The sequence below is a fragment of the Hemiscyllium ocellatum genome, chromosome 21 (assembly GCF_020745735.1).
Source record: "Hemiscyllium ocellatum isolate sHemOce1 chromosome 21, sHemOce1.pat.X.cur, whole genome shotgun sequence".
Taxonomy (NCBI): domain Eukaryota; kingdom Metazoa; phylum Chordata; class Chondrichthyes; order Orectolobiformes; family Hemiscylliidae; genus Hemiscyllium; species Hemiscyllium ocellatum.
The window spans coordinates 55006500-55026545 of NC_083421.1; the positions used below are offsets into that span (position 1 = coordinate 55006500).

The window sequence follows — 20046 nt, forward strand, 5'->3', positions numbered from 1 at the left end:
CTATTGGAGGGTGACCACACAAAGTCATGGAATGATAAAATAGCTTCAGGAGAGAAAATGGAGGAAGAAATTGGCACAAAAATATTTTAAACAAGAACAGAAATCAATTTTTAAAAATTACAAAGCTGCTGGTGTACTTCTAACAATGCATTGTTGCATAGAATTGTCCCATTGGCTATAAGTGACTGGCCAGAACACCATCTTGATGAAGTTATATTTAATGTTGTTGCCGCTCAATTTGCCAACATAGTTAAAGACAAAAGACTGTGCTTTTACCTGTGCTGTGAGACTTTATGACTTTATAGCTGTTTTAATAGAACAACGGCTGGGTGAACACTTGTTTAATTATCCTTCAGATGTCAAGACAAAATATAGTTTCATTCTAGTTGATGCATTCCATTCTTGGATCAGTGATTCGATCTGTTCATTACGTGGTATAAAAAGACATGTTTGATGTTTTCTATGCCTGGTCCTATCACCTAGCTAAATGATTCCGCAAATATTCTGAGAACATGAGACTGGAAGCATGGACTGAGATAGATGAAATTGAAGGCAGAATGTATATTCAAGCTGCTTGTTCCATTTTCTTTAGCTGCTACTTCCAGTGGGGATGGGGTGGTGGGGGGCCTATGTAGTTGGTGTTTTCATTCTTTCAGAAGAACAGTGGCACCTTTCGAATGCCTAACCATTCCTTAGTGTCCAATGCACTCAACTCTGTCTTCCTGTTTCTTTATTTACTTGTGACTTAACCTTTCACAATACACACATTTGCTGTCCTAAAATGAAAGCAGAACGTTCTTGAGAAATTTATCAGGTTTGGCAACATCTGTGGAGAGAAAAATAGTTATTGTTTTGAGTCCTATATGACTGGAACACCTGTTGTCCTGTCATTCCCAGGAGAACATGTTCATGTTGTACCTGGTACCAGACTTTTGTTTTTTTATATAAGTTCTCTCAGGGGATGTGATCATCACTGGTGTGGCCAATATGTGTTGTGCAACCCTAATTGACCTTGAATTTGACTTGCTGGTCCTTTGACTTGGGCAATCAAGAGTCAACCAAGATGATTTGGTCATCATCTCATTGCTGTTTGTGAGAGCTTGCCGCCTGCAAATTGTCTAATTTCACATTCCAAACAATTACTACAATTCAAATATACTTAATTGGTCATAAAGTTCTTTATGATTTCAGGTAGTTGTGAAAGTTGTTATATAATTGCAAGTCTTTTTCCCTCTCCTTGACTGAAATACGTCTATTTGCTCATCACCTTTTAATCAATGTAGATCAGCACTTATCACAGTTATTCCCATGGGGTAATGAGAAACTTTAGTTTCAAACAGAAATCACGTGAAGTCACATGATATTTTTCAGGTCCCAACATTGTCCTCTCACAAGTAACAGAAACTCTATCTCATGGGAGATCACATTATGATTATAAATATGTGAAGTGCTGTACTCAGCTTACTCGCTAGTGAATTTTTTTATTGTTTGATCCATGTTTAAAAGCATGTATTGCTTAGTTTCGTGTGTGTGTGTGGACAGTCAGCCATCTTTTGAGTGGTTTGTGCAATCTCCTCTGATATTGTGCTACATTAGGAGTGACATAAAAGATACTCAATGGTCCACAGTAATGCTTCCAATTCAAATGCACTTAATTATCAGAACGTGTCAATGGCTTAGAGCACTGAATGGACAGATAAAGGTGCAGAAGCTGGCATTAAGAATCATGGCGAATGCTGAATCTATAACACAGTGGCATTAAAGAAGACTCTTAGGCAATGAAACAGGTCAATCACAACGCTGCATTTTGCAAAAATTGTCAAAAATTCAGCACACACTGTTAACAGAATTGGCAACTTCAATCAGTCATTACCAGGGCGGGTGTGGGAAAATGTAGATGTGAAAATTGTCTTATAGGTTGTGTTTTACATTTGAGGCAAAACTCACTGTGGAATGAAGCCATATGGAGCATAAGTTGCGTGATTCAATACTTGCTGTGTCCTGAATTAGCAAATATCTACTTGTGAAAGATCAGTGCCAGCAAATCAGTGAAGTGGACCCAAGTCAGAGTCCCTGGTCTGAAACATCATCCCAGCAACCCCCGTCAACCTGTATGAATAAGATTGTGATGTTCTCTGTCCCATCATTGATGCTGCTTAATGTCTGAGACCCAGACATGTGGTGAATGCCCAAGTAGGCAAGGTGCAGGAGTTACTACTTAAGAGACAAGTCTCCAATGGAAATTTCAAAACCTACACCAACATTCACATGGATCACAAGGGTGCAGTGTTTCTGTTTACCAAGTACATAACACCAGTCTGGAGAGCATCTGTCAAAGAAGAGTATACATTGTAGGAGGTGATGACCTAGTGGTACTATCCAGAAGGCAGGTGATGTTCCAAGAAGGCGAAAGTGAGGACTGCAGATGCTGGAGATCAGAGCTGAAAATGTGTTGCTGAAATACACAACAGGTCAGGCAGCATCCAAGGAGCAGGAGAATCGATGTTTCGGGCATGAGCCCTTCTTCAGGAAATGTTCCAAGAACCCAGGTTTGAATCACATCATCATAGATAGTGGAATTTGAATTCATTAAAGAAAATATGGAGTTAAGGGTCTAATGATGACATATATCATTGACAAACAACCTCATCGAGTAGAACTGATGTCCTTTAGGGAAGGAAACTGCCTTCCTTACTACATGTGAATCCAGCCCTCCAACAATGTGGTTGACTTTTAACTGCCCTCTAGCAAATAGGGATGGGCAATAAATGCGGGCTTAGTCAGTAACCCCTGGATCATGTGAATGAATAAAAGGGTAGGCATTCAGCCCATAGAGCCTGCTTCACCATTCCATGAGATCACCAGTAATTTGATAATTCTTAACTCCACTTTCCTGCCTTTTCTCCAAAATCCATGATTTCTTTGCTGATTAAAAATCTGCCTAACTCAGCCTGTACTGCCTTCTGTGGCGGTGGTTTTCAACCCGTGTACTGCAACAAAGTGCAGTGTGCCACAGACGTTTTGGGAAGCAGCACTGCTTAACTGAGTGATGAGGCCGTGTCCATGTTTCCGATCTCCTCTGGAGCTTCGATACCTATTACAGAAGGCAGTATCTGCTGACACCAGGACTCCCTATCAACTGCGCATGCGTAAGCTTCCAAAGCCAGGTAAATTACAACTTACTCTGTGTTTCACTCTGATCCATTGTTCCTGAATAATTAGAAACAGTTGAGTTGAGCAGGTTTTGTATATTTGTCTGTGCTTGCAGGAAATTTTGCTTCCACTCTGTTTTAAATTGGTTGCTCCTTATTCTGAAATTATGCCTTTTGATCCTGGACTCTCCCACAGGGGAAAGGACATTTCTGCATCTACCTTGTAAAGCCCCCCAAAAAATCTTATAGATTTCAGTTTTGTCACCTTTCATTCTTCTAAACTCTAATAATGACACACTCAAACTACTGAACCTCTCCTCATAAGACAGTCGCTTCATATCCAGTATCAGCCCTAGTGAATGTTCTCTGGACTGCTCCAATGCCATTATATCTTTTCTTAGAGAAGAGAACAGACTGTTCACAGCATTCCAGGTGTGGTGTGACTAGTGCCTTTTATATTTTTAGCAAGGTCTTCCATTCCTTGGATGCTGCTGCTTGGAAGCACTACCTGCTGTGCTTTAACCAGCAACACATTTTCAGCCTTTCAAATAAATGCCAACATCCATTTGTCTACCCTAGTATGTTCTGAATTTGTTTCCTAGCTTTTTGTGATTGATATATGAAGACTCCCAAATCTCTCTGTGCTTTAGCTTTCTTGAGTCTTTATTTAATATTCAACTCCTCTATTCTTCTGCTAAAGTGCGCAACCTTACATTTCCCCACACTATATTCCACCTGTCATGTACTTTGCCCACTTGCATAACCTGTTTATATCCTTCTGCAGACTCTTCAAATCATCCTCACTGCTTACGTTCCCACCTTTTTTTTGTCATCTGTAAACTTGGCTATGGCACATTTGCCTTCCTCCTCCAAGTTGTGGACTCAACACTGGTCCCTGTGACATGGCACTGATTATTAATTGCAATCCTGAAAATATCTCCCTTATCCCAGCTGTCTTCTGTCTTCTGTTAGTTGGCCAAACCTCTATCCATTCCTCATATGCTATCTATTTCTAAATGCTCTGCTGTGACATCCATTGTAATAGATTGCAACATTTTCATAATTACAGATGTTAACTGCCTGATAATTATCTGTTTGTTTTATGTATCCTGACCTGTATAAAAACACTGTTACATTGGTGGTTTTTGAATCGTCTTAGACTTTCCAGAATCTAAGGGTTCTTGGAAGATTACGACCAGTGGAGCCACTGTATCTGCAGCTCCTTCTTTTAATATCCTAGGGTATATCCCTTCAGGTCCATAGGACCTAGCCATCTTTAGCCCTGTTAGTTTCCCTAGCATTTTCTCTCTAGTGATGTTATTATATTTATTTTGTCTCCTTCTTTTGCCCTTGATTATATAGGAAGCTGTTGTGTGGAACAGTGCAAGGATACCTTAAAGCAGCACCAATATCAAACCTGGCATTATTAAGTGCAGCATTACAATACTATGATTCACTACCTAAAATTTTTCACTTAAAACTAAATGAAATATACACCGATGATGAAGATAAAATTGCTTTGATAAGATAGGGATGGCATCAGAGATTTGAGAAATCTTGGCTACTTTTCAATGAACATTTTAGTATGAGATTAGGAGTAGGGGACCAGGGCTGATGCAGTTATATGTTGGTCATTGATTCATGTTTAAATCTGATCCGCATGAAGAAAGCATCCTTCTTATGTTGGCTGCAATGAATGTGAAATGCGTTAGCATATCCAAATTGGCAGAAGTATGTTACACTGAGCATTTTCAAATTTGGCCACAAGTACCTAGTAAATAGAGAGATTGCATAATGAAAGCTGTAGGAGTGGGGAGAATAGGATACTGGTTCAGTATTGTTTCTGTGAGACTTGGGGATGTTAATGAAGAATGGGTGATGTGATTTAGAGAGATCATAAGGTGCTTGAGTTCATGTTGAGCTATACCTCCTTTCAGCGAGGGCAGACATTGAGGATGCAATTCAACATTGTCTCTGGCATAGCCTTTAGCTATCTGAAGAACAAAATGCCTCTGCGATTCTGATGACAGGATATGTGCTCCATTGTCAGTTCCTCTCTCAGGTCAACATCCCAGCGTGAAGTCACTGATTACTTTTGATCAACTGGACTGGGCAGGCTGCTCTATTGGTATCCCAGACACAAGACTTTCAAATAAAAAAGGGTAAAAAATGAGGTCTGCAGATGCTGGAGATCACAGTTGAAAATGCGTTGCTGGTTAAAGCACAGCAGGTCAGGCAGCATCCAAGGAATAGGAAATTCGATGTTTCGGGCATAAGGAATTCCTGGTGAAGGGCTTATGCCCGAAACGTCGAATTTCCTATTCCTTGGATGCTGCCTGACCTGCTGTGCTTTAACCAGCAACGCATTTTCAACAAGACTTTCAAAACCAACTCTCTCCTCAGAACTCTGTAATGTCAAGCATTTTCTAGGAGGGCAGAAAAAGTAGTTAAAGGACATTCTCTAAGCCTGTCCCAAAAAATGTGATATCCCTACTGTCACATGATGGCCGAGACAACCCAAGCTACGAAGAAGCATCTGCAAAAATGTCAACCATCTTGAACACTTCCAGCAGGCCCAGACAAAAGGCAAGGTCAAACAGCGAAGGAGTATGCCAAAACCTAGGCATCCCAACTACCTGCCTCTTCAAACACACCTGTGGCAGAGCGTATGGATCTAGCATTGGACTATTTAGTTGTCTCAGGACCAACACTGTGAAGTGGAGGGAAGTCATCCTGGTTTCACTGGACTTGCCTCAGAAAAAGAATATCTGCTAGTGCTCATCAAAAGAAACTTGATTTTTATGAGTGGGAGAGCATATTAAATTCCTCTAGTGTGATATCCTTGTATTAAAGTTTTGTAGCAGTATCAAGCAGATTTCTGTTAAACTCACATGTTTTTGGTCACTTAAGTTTGCAAAAGCATTACACAACATCAGAAATCAGGATGTCAGCACTCCAGAATTAGGAAGGCATCCCTTTCAGGCCACTGATATGCCTCACGTCAATCAGGATCAAACTGACCAACACTTTTGTAAGAAGGATTTGTGAGGAGTGGTTTAGGTTAATTGTTCTTCTCTTATCTCATGCAGAAATTGGTCCTGTTACTGTCACCTCGGATTCAAAGAGATTTCAAAGAGAACTCCGTGATCTGTATGTACAGGTTAGTGCTGAGCATGCTTTGACTGTCACCTTTTGAACCCTAACCTTACTGAAGGGATAACGTTGACACAGCAGCAATTTCATATTGCAATTAATTGAATTTTCAATGGACTAGTACAGCATCTTGAATTGTATTGTTGACCATTTAAAAAGTGAACAATGGTGAGAGCATGCTAATGATTAAAAGGAAGAAGTTACATTTATTTGGTGTTGCACATAACCTCAGGATGCCCTAACCAATTGTTGAAATGTAGTCGCAATTGCAAGGTCAGAGGAAATGCACAATCAAATTAAATCTCGTGCCATTTATTCCTGACACATAGACTTCCAGTAATGCAAACATCTTCCTATCCATCCACATGATGTCAAAATTCAACAGTCCAAAGCCTTCCTGGTATAAACAGGTCCACTGTTTTATTATTGCTGTTGATATGAGATCCAAAGTGCAGGTTTAAAACTCAGAAGAGCCTCTTTAGGAAGTCTTCATTGAACTAAGGGAGACAATGATCTCAATGTTCATATTCAAGTTTTCCAAGTAACCACTAGCAAAGCACAATTAACATTGAAGGAAAAACGATGACATTTATTCAGAAATCCTTTTCAGATCAATGTGTACTGCGCTACTACATCAAATTCTCTTAAGGAAACCAGTGCAGGAAAGCAGAAGGGACTGTGCCACTGATAAAGCAAAGGTGAAAAAAAACCCCTTTGTCTGATCCAAAATAGGGGTGGTGTGTTTGTGAACTAGCTCAGTGGTTTGTGATTGATGACTGAGGAATGTTTTGGGGAAGTGATCATCTGGTTAGCAATTAAAGCCCAAACTTTCCTTATACACTTAATGGTAAGGTCCTGGGGAGTGTTGCCAAAACAAAGAGACTTTGAAGTGCAGGTTGATATTTCCTTGAAAGTAGAGTCGCAGGTAGATAGGATAATGAGGAAGGTGTTTGGTAAGCTTTCCTTTGTTGGTCGGACTATTGAGTATAGGAGTTGGAAGGTCATGTTGCAGCTGTACAGGATATTGGTTAGGCCACGTTTGGAAAATGGTGTGCAATTCTGGCCTCTATGCTATAGAAAGGATGTTATAGAGTCATGGAGGTGCATAGCACAGAAACAGACTCTTCGGTCCCAATTGTCCATGCCGACCAGATATCCCAACCCAATCTAGTCCCACCTGCCAGCACTTGGCCTATATCCCCCCAAACCCTTCCTATTCAAATACCCATCCAGATATCTTTTAAATGTTGCAATTGTACCAGCCTCTACCACTTCTTCTGGCAGCCCATTCTGTACACGTACCACCCTCTGCGTGAAAAAGTTGGCCCTTAGGCTTCTTTTATATCTTTTCCCTCTCACCCTAAACCTATGCCCTTTAGTTCTGGACTCCCCCACCCCAGGAAAAAGACTTTGTCTATTTATCCTATCCATGTCCCTCATGATTTTATAAACCTCAATAAGGTCACCCCTCAGCATCTGACGCTCCAGGGAAAACAGCCCTAGCCTATTCAACCTCTCCTTATAGCTCAAATCCTCCAACCCTGGCAACATTCTTGTAAATCTTTTCTGAACCCTTTCAAGTTTCACAACATCTTTCCGATAGGAAGGAGACCAGAAATGCATGCAATATTCCAAAAGTGGAATAACCAATGTTCTGTACAGCTGCAACATGACCACCCAACTCCTGTACTCAATACTCTGACAAATAAAGGAAAGCATATCAAACGCCTTCTTCACTATCCTGTCTACCTGCAACTCCACTTTCAAGGAGCTATGAACCTGCACTCCAAGGTCTCTTTGTTCAGCAACATTCCCGAGGACCTTACCATTAAGTGTATAAGTCCTGCTAAGATTTGCTTTCCCAAAATGCAGCACCTTACATTTGTCTAAATTAAACTCCCTCTGCAACTTCTCAGCCCATTGGCCCATCCGAAGATTTTATTGTAATCTGAGGTAACTTTCTTCACTCTTCACTACACCTCCAATTTTGGTGTCGTCTGTAAACATACTAACTATACCTCACATCCAAATCATTTATATAAATGATGAATAGTAGTAGACCCAGCACTGATCCTTGTGGCACTCCACTGGTCACAGGCCTCCAGTCTGAAAAACATCCCTCCACCACCACCCTCTGTCTTCTACCTCTGAGCCAGTTCTGTAATTGTGAAACTTGAAAAGGTTCAGATAAGATTTACAAGGATGTTGCCGGAGTTGGAGGGTTTGAGCTATAGGGAGAGGCTGAATAAGCTGGGGCTGTTTTCCCTGGAGTGTCGGAGGCTGAGGGGTGAACTTACAGCGGTTTATAAAATCATGAGAGACATGCATAGGATAAATAAACAAGGTATTTTTCCTGGGATGGGGAATCCAGATCTAGAGAGCAAAAGTTTAGGGTGAAAGGGGTAAGATTTAAAAGGGACCTAAGGGGCAAATTTTTCACGCAGAGGGTGGTACTTGTATGGAATGAGCTGCCAGAGGCAGTGCTGAAGGCTGGTACAATTGCAACATTTAAAAGGCATCTAGATGGGTATATGAATAGGAGTAGTTTAAAGGGATATGGGCCAAGCACTGGCAAATGGGACTAGATTAGGTTAGGATAACTGGTGTGCATGGACGGGTTGAACCAAAGGGTCTGCTTCTGTGATGTACACCTCCATGATTCTATCAAATTAAACACGTGAAATTCCAATATATAAAATATAGCAAAATGTGCTGTTTTGATAATAATTGTCCTGGCTGATCATGGCTGTCAGATGGTTGCCTGACCTTCTGGGGCAGTATTAAAAGTATGCAGAGTTTACTTCCCAAAGCCTGTTTGGTAAGCTTTCCTTTATTGGTCAGACTATTGAGTATAGGAGTTGGAAGGTCATGTTGCAGCTGTACAGGATATTGGTTAGGCCACGGTTGGAAAATGGTGTGCAATTCTGGCCCCTATGCTATAGAAAGGATGTTATAGAGTCATAGAGGTGCATAGCACAGAAACAGACTCTTCGGTCCAAATTGTCCATGGACAGTCAGATTGGTTTCAAATTCCTAATTTGCAATTTGATAATTTTGCTTTTGGAGATTATACACAATCTCCCAATTATACACAAATTATTCAGTTAAGACCAATAGACCAATATATCTGGATATATCATAACTTTTGTACTCTGTATTCTATGTAGCTAGAGCTGATTGATCTGTTGTGCAATTAGCATTTTCTGGTTTTGTTTTGATTAGCAGCAATTTCAGTTTTTCAGGAATGTGAGTGTATTCTGGGATTTGAACTGATTTTTGTCTTGTTAGGAATTAAGCTTTCGCTTCTTTCTGCTATAAGGTTGATCTTGAAGTTGCGGCTTATTAAAAACAAATTGTCTTTTCAAGAGCAGATCTCCCTGGCCTATCAAAACTGCACATGGAATGACTAGAACTGTTGAGTGTGCAACACAGCAGTATATTCAACGAAAGTCTTTATTGAAGTCAAGATATCTACCTGTAAAGTGCCTCATAGGAGAGGTCACATGACTCCAGTGGACTGTACACATGACTGTACATTTGTACATGATTGCAGTTCAATCAAAACATCCCCTAAAGAAAAAAAAGTGCCTCGATTATCATTTACATTTTGAGTTACCCAAATTAACAAATATACATAACTGATCTCATGTATTCATTCATTATTCCCATCAGCCTTTACATATGCATTGCACATACATTTGTTGAATTGAGATGGTCTGTTGATGCATTGTTGTCATTGGCTGTGCAACTGGGTGCTGTTTCCTGACGGCGTATCCTTTCTGTATCATTCGTGTACATGTCATTGTTCCATGCCTGTTTTTGGGTTGCTGTGGACCTCTGTGTCTGATGGTTTATCAGTGATTTGTTCTTTACTTAGGAATTCTACACACACGTTATTCCAATGACAGACTTCTCAGCATTTCAGAGCTTAACAGATGCTTCTCTTTCAAATTGGTAATGGATGTGGGCACAGCTACAATGCTTAAAAGACACTTAGATAAACACCTTAATAAGAAAGATGGAGGGTTATGGGTCAGGAGCAGGCAGGTAGAACTAGTTTCTCTGTTCGGCATGGACTGGTTGGACCAAAGGATCAGTTTCTGTGCTCTGTGCTGTATGACTCTATGACTTCCCAGCCCAAAATGAAAATGAACATTGGAGTGTAGGAAGTTATCTCCCTAAGCCACAAGGGCATTCCCATAGTAACTCTCGATAACCACCTCTCTCGGAACTTTTTCCGAAAGCTGGCTGAGTTAAAGACATCACATATTGATCAATGGAATTTACACTTTGATCTACAATTTTGAATATATCAAAGAAAACTCAAAAAAAACTACCCATGTGGAAATCAGAAACAAAAACAGAAATTGCTGGAAAAGCTCAGCAGGTCCAGCAGCATCTCTGGCAAGAAATCAGAGTTAATGTTTCGGGTCCAGTGACCCTTCGTCAGAACAGTGATCTTCCCAGACCTGGGGTGGAGAGTGAAACAGCATCAGAATCACCAATGCTGGAACAAGGCTCCCTTAAATGGCAGAGCGACAGTTTAGATTAGATTATTTACTTACAGTGTGGAAACAGGCCCTTCGGCCCAACAAGTTCACAGCGACCCTCCGAAGAGCAAATCATCTAGACCCATTCCCCTACATCTACCGCCATGGGCAATTTAGCATGGCCAATTCACCTAATCTGCACATTTTTGTTTGGACTGTGGGAGGAAACCGGAGCACCCGGAGGAAACCCACACAGATACGGGGAGAATGTGCAAACTCCACACAGACAGTTGCCTGAGGCGGGAATTGATCCCGGTTCTCTAGCGCTGTGAGGCAGCAGTGCTAACCACTGTGCCGGGATGAAGTTTGGGGCAGGAGCCATAAGACTGGTCCTGCATGGGTAAGAGGCATGGTTGATGTGAGGTCAGGTCCAGTGACATACAAAGTTCAAGTTGGTTTGATAGTCCTGAATAAGCACATGGACTAAATAAACTCATAAATAGTGCAGGATCAAAATGTGCCCAGGTCCATGACTGACCTTTCTGACTGTTTTGGGACTCACAGGTTCTTCCTGTCTGTTAAGTATAAAAGATACCTCATAATCTGAGATGGACACAGCAGATGTCGTTACCTTGACACCCTTGCCCATCTGAAGAGAAGAATGATTTTTTTCAAATATGCCCTGGACACAAGAGGCGAGCTGCTGTGCATTAAATGCTGCCTGTAACACAGGCAGAGTTGGAGGAACCTTACCCAATGCTGCAACACCCAGGAGGGCTTCAGAAAATAACATTGGCCTGTGTCTTTGGACTTGTGGGGAGAGATATCGTGATTATATCAAAGTCAGCCAGATGGACCTCATAGAATATGAGTTCCCTGGTTGGGGCTGTTAATCTGGTCAATCAGGGAGCCCTGGCTGACTGACATAAGCAGGAGTGTCAGACATCCTGTTCACTCTGAGAACTGGCTCTGAGAAAGCTGGATTAATATCAAGGACTTTTCACATGTAAATAAAGGATGACTTGGTGATGGGGTATCGGTCTCTTTAGAATTATCTCAGCTTCATATCTTCTGTCATTTGAACAGGAGCTAGTCAGGGTAAAGCTGCATCTGTTCCCTTTTAATCTGTGTTTTAAATGTGAGTTGCTTTATTCTCTTTTATATATGTATTGGCAGCTGCGTCTCTCTCATGCTCTCAGTAACGGTGCTTCTTTGTGGTTCTGCAATAGTCACCTCAGTTCCCCTTCTAACACAATATATTCAACACAAGATCTTTACTGAAATGAAGTCATAATGTCTGCATGCCTCACGGTAGAGGTCATATGACCGCAGCAGACCAAGAGGCACATTTGTACATGGTTGCAATTCAATCTAAACAAGGACATTGAACGAGGCTTCATTAAACTCAGACTGAGAAGACTGAGGGCTGTTGCTTTCATAAAGAGACTATTTAAAGCGTTTATGGAGGTTTTTTACACATGTCAAACATAACTTGCTAACTACTGAGACCATGTTTTGCAGTGTATGAGAGCTGATCTTTTTTTCACTGGGATGGATCTAAAATTGTCAATGAGTCTTAATGAGTTGTAGCTTCCATATCGCCCCAAGCATTGGCGTTCAAGTTAAACAGACTGCTGTGGTTTTTGACTGCTGGGCCTGCAGTTTTTACCGACTACCTCAGTCTCTGTCTGACAATCAAATGAAATTCCCAGTCATTCCTTTTCTTTCCTATACAATGCTTCTAACACAGATTCTTGTGCAATTCTCAAGATTCCTTTTGAGTGCTGAGCTCAAGTTAAATGCTAGGAATTCTCTTTGTTTATCATCTTTGTCCCTCCTTAAAGACAATTAATGCTAATGCTATGGAATGTTGGCATTTATTTCAAGGAGTTGGAGTGTAAGAATAGGGAAGTCTTACTGCAACTGTACAAGGTGCAGGTGAGATCACATCTGGCATACTGTGAGCAGTTTTATGGTCCCCTTATTTAAGGAAAGATATCATTTCATTAGAGGCAGTTCATGAAAGGTTCACTAGAACAATCCCCATTATGGAGGGATTGTCTTATGAGCAAAGGCTAAATAGATTGGGAGTCTACGCATTGGCGTTTAGAGTGTAAGGTGAGCTCATTGAAAGAGGTAGGATTCTTAAGGGGCTTGACAGGGTGAATGTGATATTTCCCCACATCCGAGAGTCTAAGACCAAAAGGCGTTGTCTCAGAATAAAGGAATGTCAGTTTAAGGCTGAAGTAAAGAGGAATTTTGTGTCTCAGAGGGTTGTAAATCTTTGAAACTCCGTGACACAGAGAGCTGTGGGGGCAGAGACGTTGTGTATATTTAAGGCTGAGATAAATTCTTGATCATTATGGGAATCAAGAGTTATGGAGAAAAGATAGAAGAGTATCATGAGGAATATTGGATCAGCCATGATCCTATTGAATGGCAGGGTAGACTTGAGGGCCCAAACATTTATTTGTTTTATAGAATTATGGTTAGCAGTGCTGCCTCACAGCACCAAGGTCCCAGGTTCGATTCCAGCCTCGGGTGACTGTCTGTGTGGAGTTTGCACATTCTCCCTGTGTCTGCGTGGGTTTCCTCCGGATGCTCCGGTTTCCTCCCACCGTCCAAAGATGTGCACGTCAGGTGAATTGGCCATGCTAAATTGCCCATCGTGTTAGGTGCATTAGTCAGAGAGAAATGGATCTGGGTGGGTTACTCTTGGGAGGGTCGGTGTGGACTGGTCGGGCTGAAGGGCCTGTTTCCACACTGTAGGGAATCAAATCAAATCTAATCTAAATAGAGGAGTAGGATCAAAAATATTGACTAGAAGGTAGAGATGAGGCAATGCAAGGAAGGCAATAAAATCACAGCATAGACTGGTTGGGCAGAATGACCCATTGCAGTACTATATATTCTATATAAGACATTAAAGGGTCAGTACGGCAAATGAGCTGTGGGGAACAGCAAGTAAAATAGCCAAAGAGAGATAGCCTTCAGATCTGGCGATATTTGCATAAAGCTGGCATTATTCTTGGAGATCAGATTATTGAATGATGTCATAGTGAAGACTCCCCAAGGTAGCAGTGACTATAATATGATTCAATTTTGTGTACTGTTTGTGAGAGAGAGCATCAGGTCTGAGACTATTTTTAAAGATTAAATCAGAAGAATTATGAGGGCATGAAATCAGAGTTGGCTAAAGTGAATTGGCAAATTAGGTTAAAGGATACATCAATGCAATGATCGACATTTAAGAGAATCTGCAGGGTTTCAGCTTCCAATTCTGTTCTATATGGTTCATTTCAAATGGAAAGGAGTCAATGGAGATTTATAGAGAAAATCATCAACCAAGGGTCCTAATGCTAATTATACACCAATGGATATTGTGTGACAGGGCTCAGCTGTGATGCCTTTCCTGGTTGACATTCACTGTATGGTAAAGAACTGCTGTCTGTAGGATGTTCGAGAAAAATAAAGTCAAAGTTAACTAATTAAAGTTACAGCCATTTGTGAAAGCCTGCTGCTTATTGAAGGAAGAAGATGTACGTTTGTTTTAGAAGTTAGGAAATAACATTACAGGCTGGCTCATACTTGTTATTTTCCTGGACAGGGAATGCTTTAAAGCAATTTCATTATTGTACATTGACTCCCAAATCACACAGCTGCAATAAATTCTCAACATGTGCTGGAGCCATTGCTGGAAGAAGCTGAGTTCCATTTTTATTGTAATAAGACCACAGCATGGCCAGACTTCCTTCTTCTCCTGTCAGCAGGACAACAAACTGTAGTTTTATGGTGAGTCAGACAGCGAGGCGCTATTTTCCCAGAACTAACAGTGTGGCGCATCTCAGGAAAAGCTCTTGTATGTTCATGTTTAACTGCCACCTTCACCCGCTTCATGCAATTTATATGTAAGTAATGGTGTGTGCTGATGGCCTCATTGTTACTTTCACCAACCGAGCCTTTGTTTAACCATGTCACCTTGTCCAAATACCCAGTATCTTTCATATTTTAGAGTGTCCAACATGTAGCAGTAGTAGGAAAGATATCCATTTTCTGATGGTAATCATATAAACTCTTTCCATTAGCAGCAAATGAGGATTTAAAGGTATCTACCAATGAATTAAGTGAACAAATAGCCTCCAAAATGGCCATAAATGAAGATGGACCACTGCTTTTTTACAGCTGACTGTCAGCACCTTTGTCCTGATGTTCGTAGAGTCATATACACCGAAACAGACCCTTGTGTCGAACCAGTCCATACTGAACATAATCCCAAACTAAACCCGTCCCACCTGCCTGTTCCTGGCCCATATCCCGCCGAACCTTTCCTATTCATGTACATAACGCAATGTTTTTTAAACATTGTAATTGTCCCACATCCACCACTTCCTCAGTAAGTGAATCCATACCAACTCCTGGTAATTATCCCTGACCAAATGTGTTGTACTTATTGTTGTCATTTAATAACATAAACTTCCTAGTTATTAAACAACAAACCTTTTTTGTGATTTCAGAACAGTGTGCCTGCTATAGATCTCTATGGTAACTATCCTCTACCACTAATCACAATATAAGCCCATGATAAAGCAAAGGAAAATTCATGGCAGTAAACTACCTCAAATGACCTGTACCCAGTGCCACATAGAGATAGGCATGATCATCTGGGAAAATACCACATAGCCTGGATTCTTGGAATATAACAATATTTGTTTTGGAGGCTTCACTTTGTACTATCACTGGTGTGCAGCAATTTCACCTGTGACTGGCAGCAGTGTTCGCATTCCTGTGTGATTTTATTGATTGTCCAGTGATTTTCACTTATATCTATTCATTTTCACTCATATCTAGTTTGCAAATAATGTTATGTGATTTTGCAGTTTTTCTTGCTATCTTTTGCAAGTGAAAAGATTCTGAGTTTCTTTACCACTAAGAAAATAGATTACTGAAAATTCATCTCACTGTGTTGCTGGGGAATCTTGTGGTGTGTAAATTGTCTACTTTGTTTGTTTTCAGTGACTCCATCAATGGAATAGGATTTGATAAACATAGCTTTACCTAAATGACCCACTATGAGGTGGGGAGTGATTGAACTTTTACACCTTTTGCATTTTTATTCTTGTCTTCTGACTATGTTCATTTATATTGGGATATATTATGTTGATACCCTTCATCTTAAACTCAGGCTATGTTAGCAGATTATTCTGCTGTCAAATATATCAGAATCATAATTGATTCTTTCCTTACCAAAGTCCACACCTGCCACTTTATAATGGGTAGACAAGCAGGAGGCTGGAAGAACACAGCAAGCCAGGGAGCATCAGGAGGTGCATCCGAAACATTGGCTTCTCCACCTCCTGATGCTCCCTGGCTTGCTGTGTTCTTCCAGCTTCCTGCTTGTCTACCTTGGATTCCAGCATTTGCAGATTTTTTGTCTCTAACTTTACAATAGGCAGGCATTCAGACTGATTTTCCACTCCCTCACTAACACATGGATACTAAGGCCTCCTGCAGCATTTAACTGATGTCAGGTAACTCTACATATAGGGAGGATCTAATTGCCATCCATATTGGTAAACCTTACACCAAGTGGTTCACCAATGAACCAAGCCCACAAAGGAGCTTAGAATTTGTTATTTCCCTAGTAATCACAAGCAAGGCAAATTTGTGGCATCCAAGTACTGTCTTCAAGAGATGGTGAGATGCCGTAACCTATTTGTATTCTAATGGGATTGCACAGTCAAAATTTGATTTTTCTATCGTTGAACCACTATGGAATGTAAGCTACCTATCTAACTGGACTCCTTAGAGTTTATAAGTCTTATGAACACACCAGGGTCATTGTAGCCTCGGATTAGATGGCCCATAAACATTCTGTAAGTTGTTGATGGAATAGAAGGGGACTGAACTAAAGGCTGAAATAAAAACCACTTGCATGGAAAGTGATTCTCTACTCACTGCAGAGATTATTTGGTGAGCAGTTGAGATCAATAAATGGGTTATACAATCGGTCCAATGGGATGGATGCCACTATATCCATGCCCACCAATGTCTTAGTCATGATTTTTCTCTGCACTTTCTCAACAGCTGTAACACTGTACATTTGGTTCTGATATAATCAATAGGTCCGTTCTCACGCGATTTCACATTATAAGAAAATCATGTAATAGCTGTGCCATGTAAACTAATAGAGCCGGAATTGTGTTCTAACCAGTAGAGGTAAGGAAAGTTTGCATTCTTCAAATGACGGTCTAAATTCTCCACTTAAATCCACTTTATGTGGAAGAAACACATCTTATTGCTGAACCAACTGTATTCTGCATTCTGTTCTATTAGCCTGATGTATTGATATAAGGCATGATTTGTCTGAATATCATGCAAAACAGTGCTATTCAATGTATCTCAGTACATGTGACAATAATTCAAATCAAATCAATTGTTTCAAATGAAACAAGTAATAAGGTACTTTGCTACAAGCCAAGAAAAGTTTGGATGAAATTCAAATCCAACCTATTCCTGTATGACCTGTAGTAATCAGGGTAAGGGAAAGAAAAAGACTGGAATTTATATTCTACCTTTCAAGACTCAGGTTGTTTCAAGCTTTATGGGACAGTGATCATACTTTCAGAATTATTAATTGGCTGCAATGTACAATATCTGAAGAAGGAAATAAGGAAAGAAGTCCAAAAATGATTCTCAAGAATATTAACAATGACTAAATCACAGAATTGACAAAAGGAGGCCATTTAGCCTATCATACCAGTTCGATTATGTAGTGCTAATCTTCTGCCTTTTCCCTACATCCCCGCACACCATTTCTAACCAAATAATCATTCAACGTCCATAATTGAACCTGCCTCCTCCACATTTCCATCAAATTATGCCAAATCAGCCAGTGGAGCTGAAATAATTCCACAGAGGCTGGTATCCCACCACCAAGTTACCCTTTATTAATACATGGACAGTCCTTGACACTGCTCCAGCTTCTCTGACCCTTCTCAGAATCTCTGACACTCCTATTTATATCTTTCAGGCAGAGCTCCCTGATTGTGGCTGTTAATCTGGTCAGTCAGGGAACTCATATTCTATGAGGTTAACCTAATTGCAATCTCTACATCCCTCCCCCCTGAATCCAAGGATGAGGACTGGTCTTTTCTGTTTTAGCATGTCCTGGAACTTTTTGGCATCAGGTCAAGTTCCTCCGACTCTGCGTTAGATACGGGTGGCATGTAATGTACAGGAGCTCATCTCTTGTACCTGGAGCATCTTTCAGTAGCAAAGGCATCAATGCAGCAAGATCCGCATTATCCATCTCACATTCTAAGATAGCTTCAAAACTTAATGGAGAGGGTGAATCAATGGGTTCTGAAAGCCTTTCCAACTGTAACAAGGAATGTTTTGCTCCCACACCAAGTTTGTGCCTTTCATATGATCCATGTATTTGTTCTTACACAAACTTTGTGCATCACTGATCCTGACCTTGTGTTGACCAAGCCTCTTACCCATGCAGGACCATTTCCGTTGCTCCTACATGAAACATTGTCCCCTGCAGTAAACGGTCTCTCTTGCTTGGCAGAGACTGGTGTCCAGCACTGGCATTCCTGATGCCATTTCATCAGGGGGTGGCAGCAAATGCATCTGCATTCACTACATGGCTTCCCAGATTGTGTTCCAACCTATAATTAGTATTATAGTTCACTGTTGAATTTGGTCCGATGCTCTGGGCAGCACTACATTGTCCATAGGGGTTTGTAGTCCATTATTATTACAAATTTATAACCATAAGGATATTGATGGAACTTTCTGACTCCAAATATGACCGCCGAACATTCCTTCACTATCTGGATGTAGTTGTGCTATGCTTTAATCAAAGTCCTGGATGCATATGTTATTGGGACTTCCTCTGCATTGGGCCAACTATGAGCTAATACTACCCTGATGTCTCACAGGTAGTCATCACATGTCAATACCAGATCTCACTAAAGATGATAGTGTTAAAGCACCTTAGAAGATGCTAGCTGTTTCTTCACTTTCCAGAAAACTATGGCTTGGCTACGCAATCATTTCCAAGGCTGACCTTTGCTTAGGTGTTGATGCAAAGGTGCCAGGATAGAGGCCGGGTAGTGGATGAACATCCTGTAATAATTCACCAGCTGCAGAAAGGACATAAATTCTAGTGCAGATATGGAAGCCGGGGCACTTTTGATTGCCCTCACTTTATCTTCCAACAGATGTAACCAGCTGTTGTTGACTCTGTAACCCAAGTAGGTCAGTTGGGGTGCCTGGTACACATATTTTTCCCTTGTTAGGTGTAAGCCCGTGTGGGAGAAACATCTAAGGACTATGTCCAAGTTCTCTAAGTGCTCCTTATTGGTTTTCTCTATTATTAGCACGTCATCAAGATAAATGGGGTGGATCTTGCAAAATCTTTCACTGAAAAATGCACAGGCTGACAATTCTCAAAGTGATATTCTCATATATTGGTACAAACCCTTATGGATGTTAATTGGAGCATACATCTGAGAATCTTCTCCTCACCACAATTGCAAATATGCGTGGCTCATGTCCATCTTCGTGAAGGATAGCTCCCCGGCCAGCTTGGCATCCAAATCCTCCGTGTGGGAAATTGGGTATTTGTCCAGTTGCGAAAAGTGGTTTGCCATTTGTTTAAAATTCCCACAGAGGGGGTTCTTCCTCCTGGGGGGTCTCGGATTTTCCTGAACGATCATGGCTAGTTATTTGTTTAAATGGGGCACCTGGAATGTTAAAGGGAATCGCTCTCCAATTTAAAGGAAAAAGATACTGTCAAGTCTTATAAAAGGAGAAGGCCCCATTGGAGCCCTTTTACATGAAACACACCTAACTGACAAAGAGCATTTGAAGCTTCAGCAGGGAGGATTTGGCCAGGTATTCTTCTCATCTTTCAACTCAAAGTAGAGAAGTGCCTAATCTTATCCGGAAGAACCTTACATTTCAAATGTTCAGTCAAATAAAGGATGAAGGGCTTTTGCCCGAAACATCGATTTCGCTGCTCGTTGGATGCTGCCTGAACTGCTGTACTCTTCCAGCACCACTGACCCAAATAAAGGATGAGTCCAGGCAACTTAAAGCTCTAATGTATGGACAGGAATATGGGATTTTGCATGTATATTGCCCCCCAGTACATCCTTTTACGTTCGTAACAGATGTGCTTTCCATTTAGGTACGGCCAGTAACCCACTGGGTGATGTGGGAGACTGCCAAAACCTATGCGC

At 41.0% G+C, this 20046-nt stretch overlaps 1 protein-coding gene across 1 annotated transcript in view; it reads left to right on the plus strand.

Moving 5' to 3' along the window:
- Window positions 1-20046, plus strand: part of LOC132825764 (hemicentin-1-like) — a 436368-nt gene that overhangs the window by 48219 nt on the left and 368103 nt on the right. The window contains exon 3 of the mRNA XM_060841228.1: window positions 6242-6312. Coding sequence (XP_060697211.1) covers window positions 6242-6312 — 71 coding nt within the window. The remainder of the gene's footprint in view (window positions 1-6241; window positions 6313-20046) is intronic.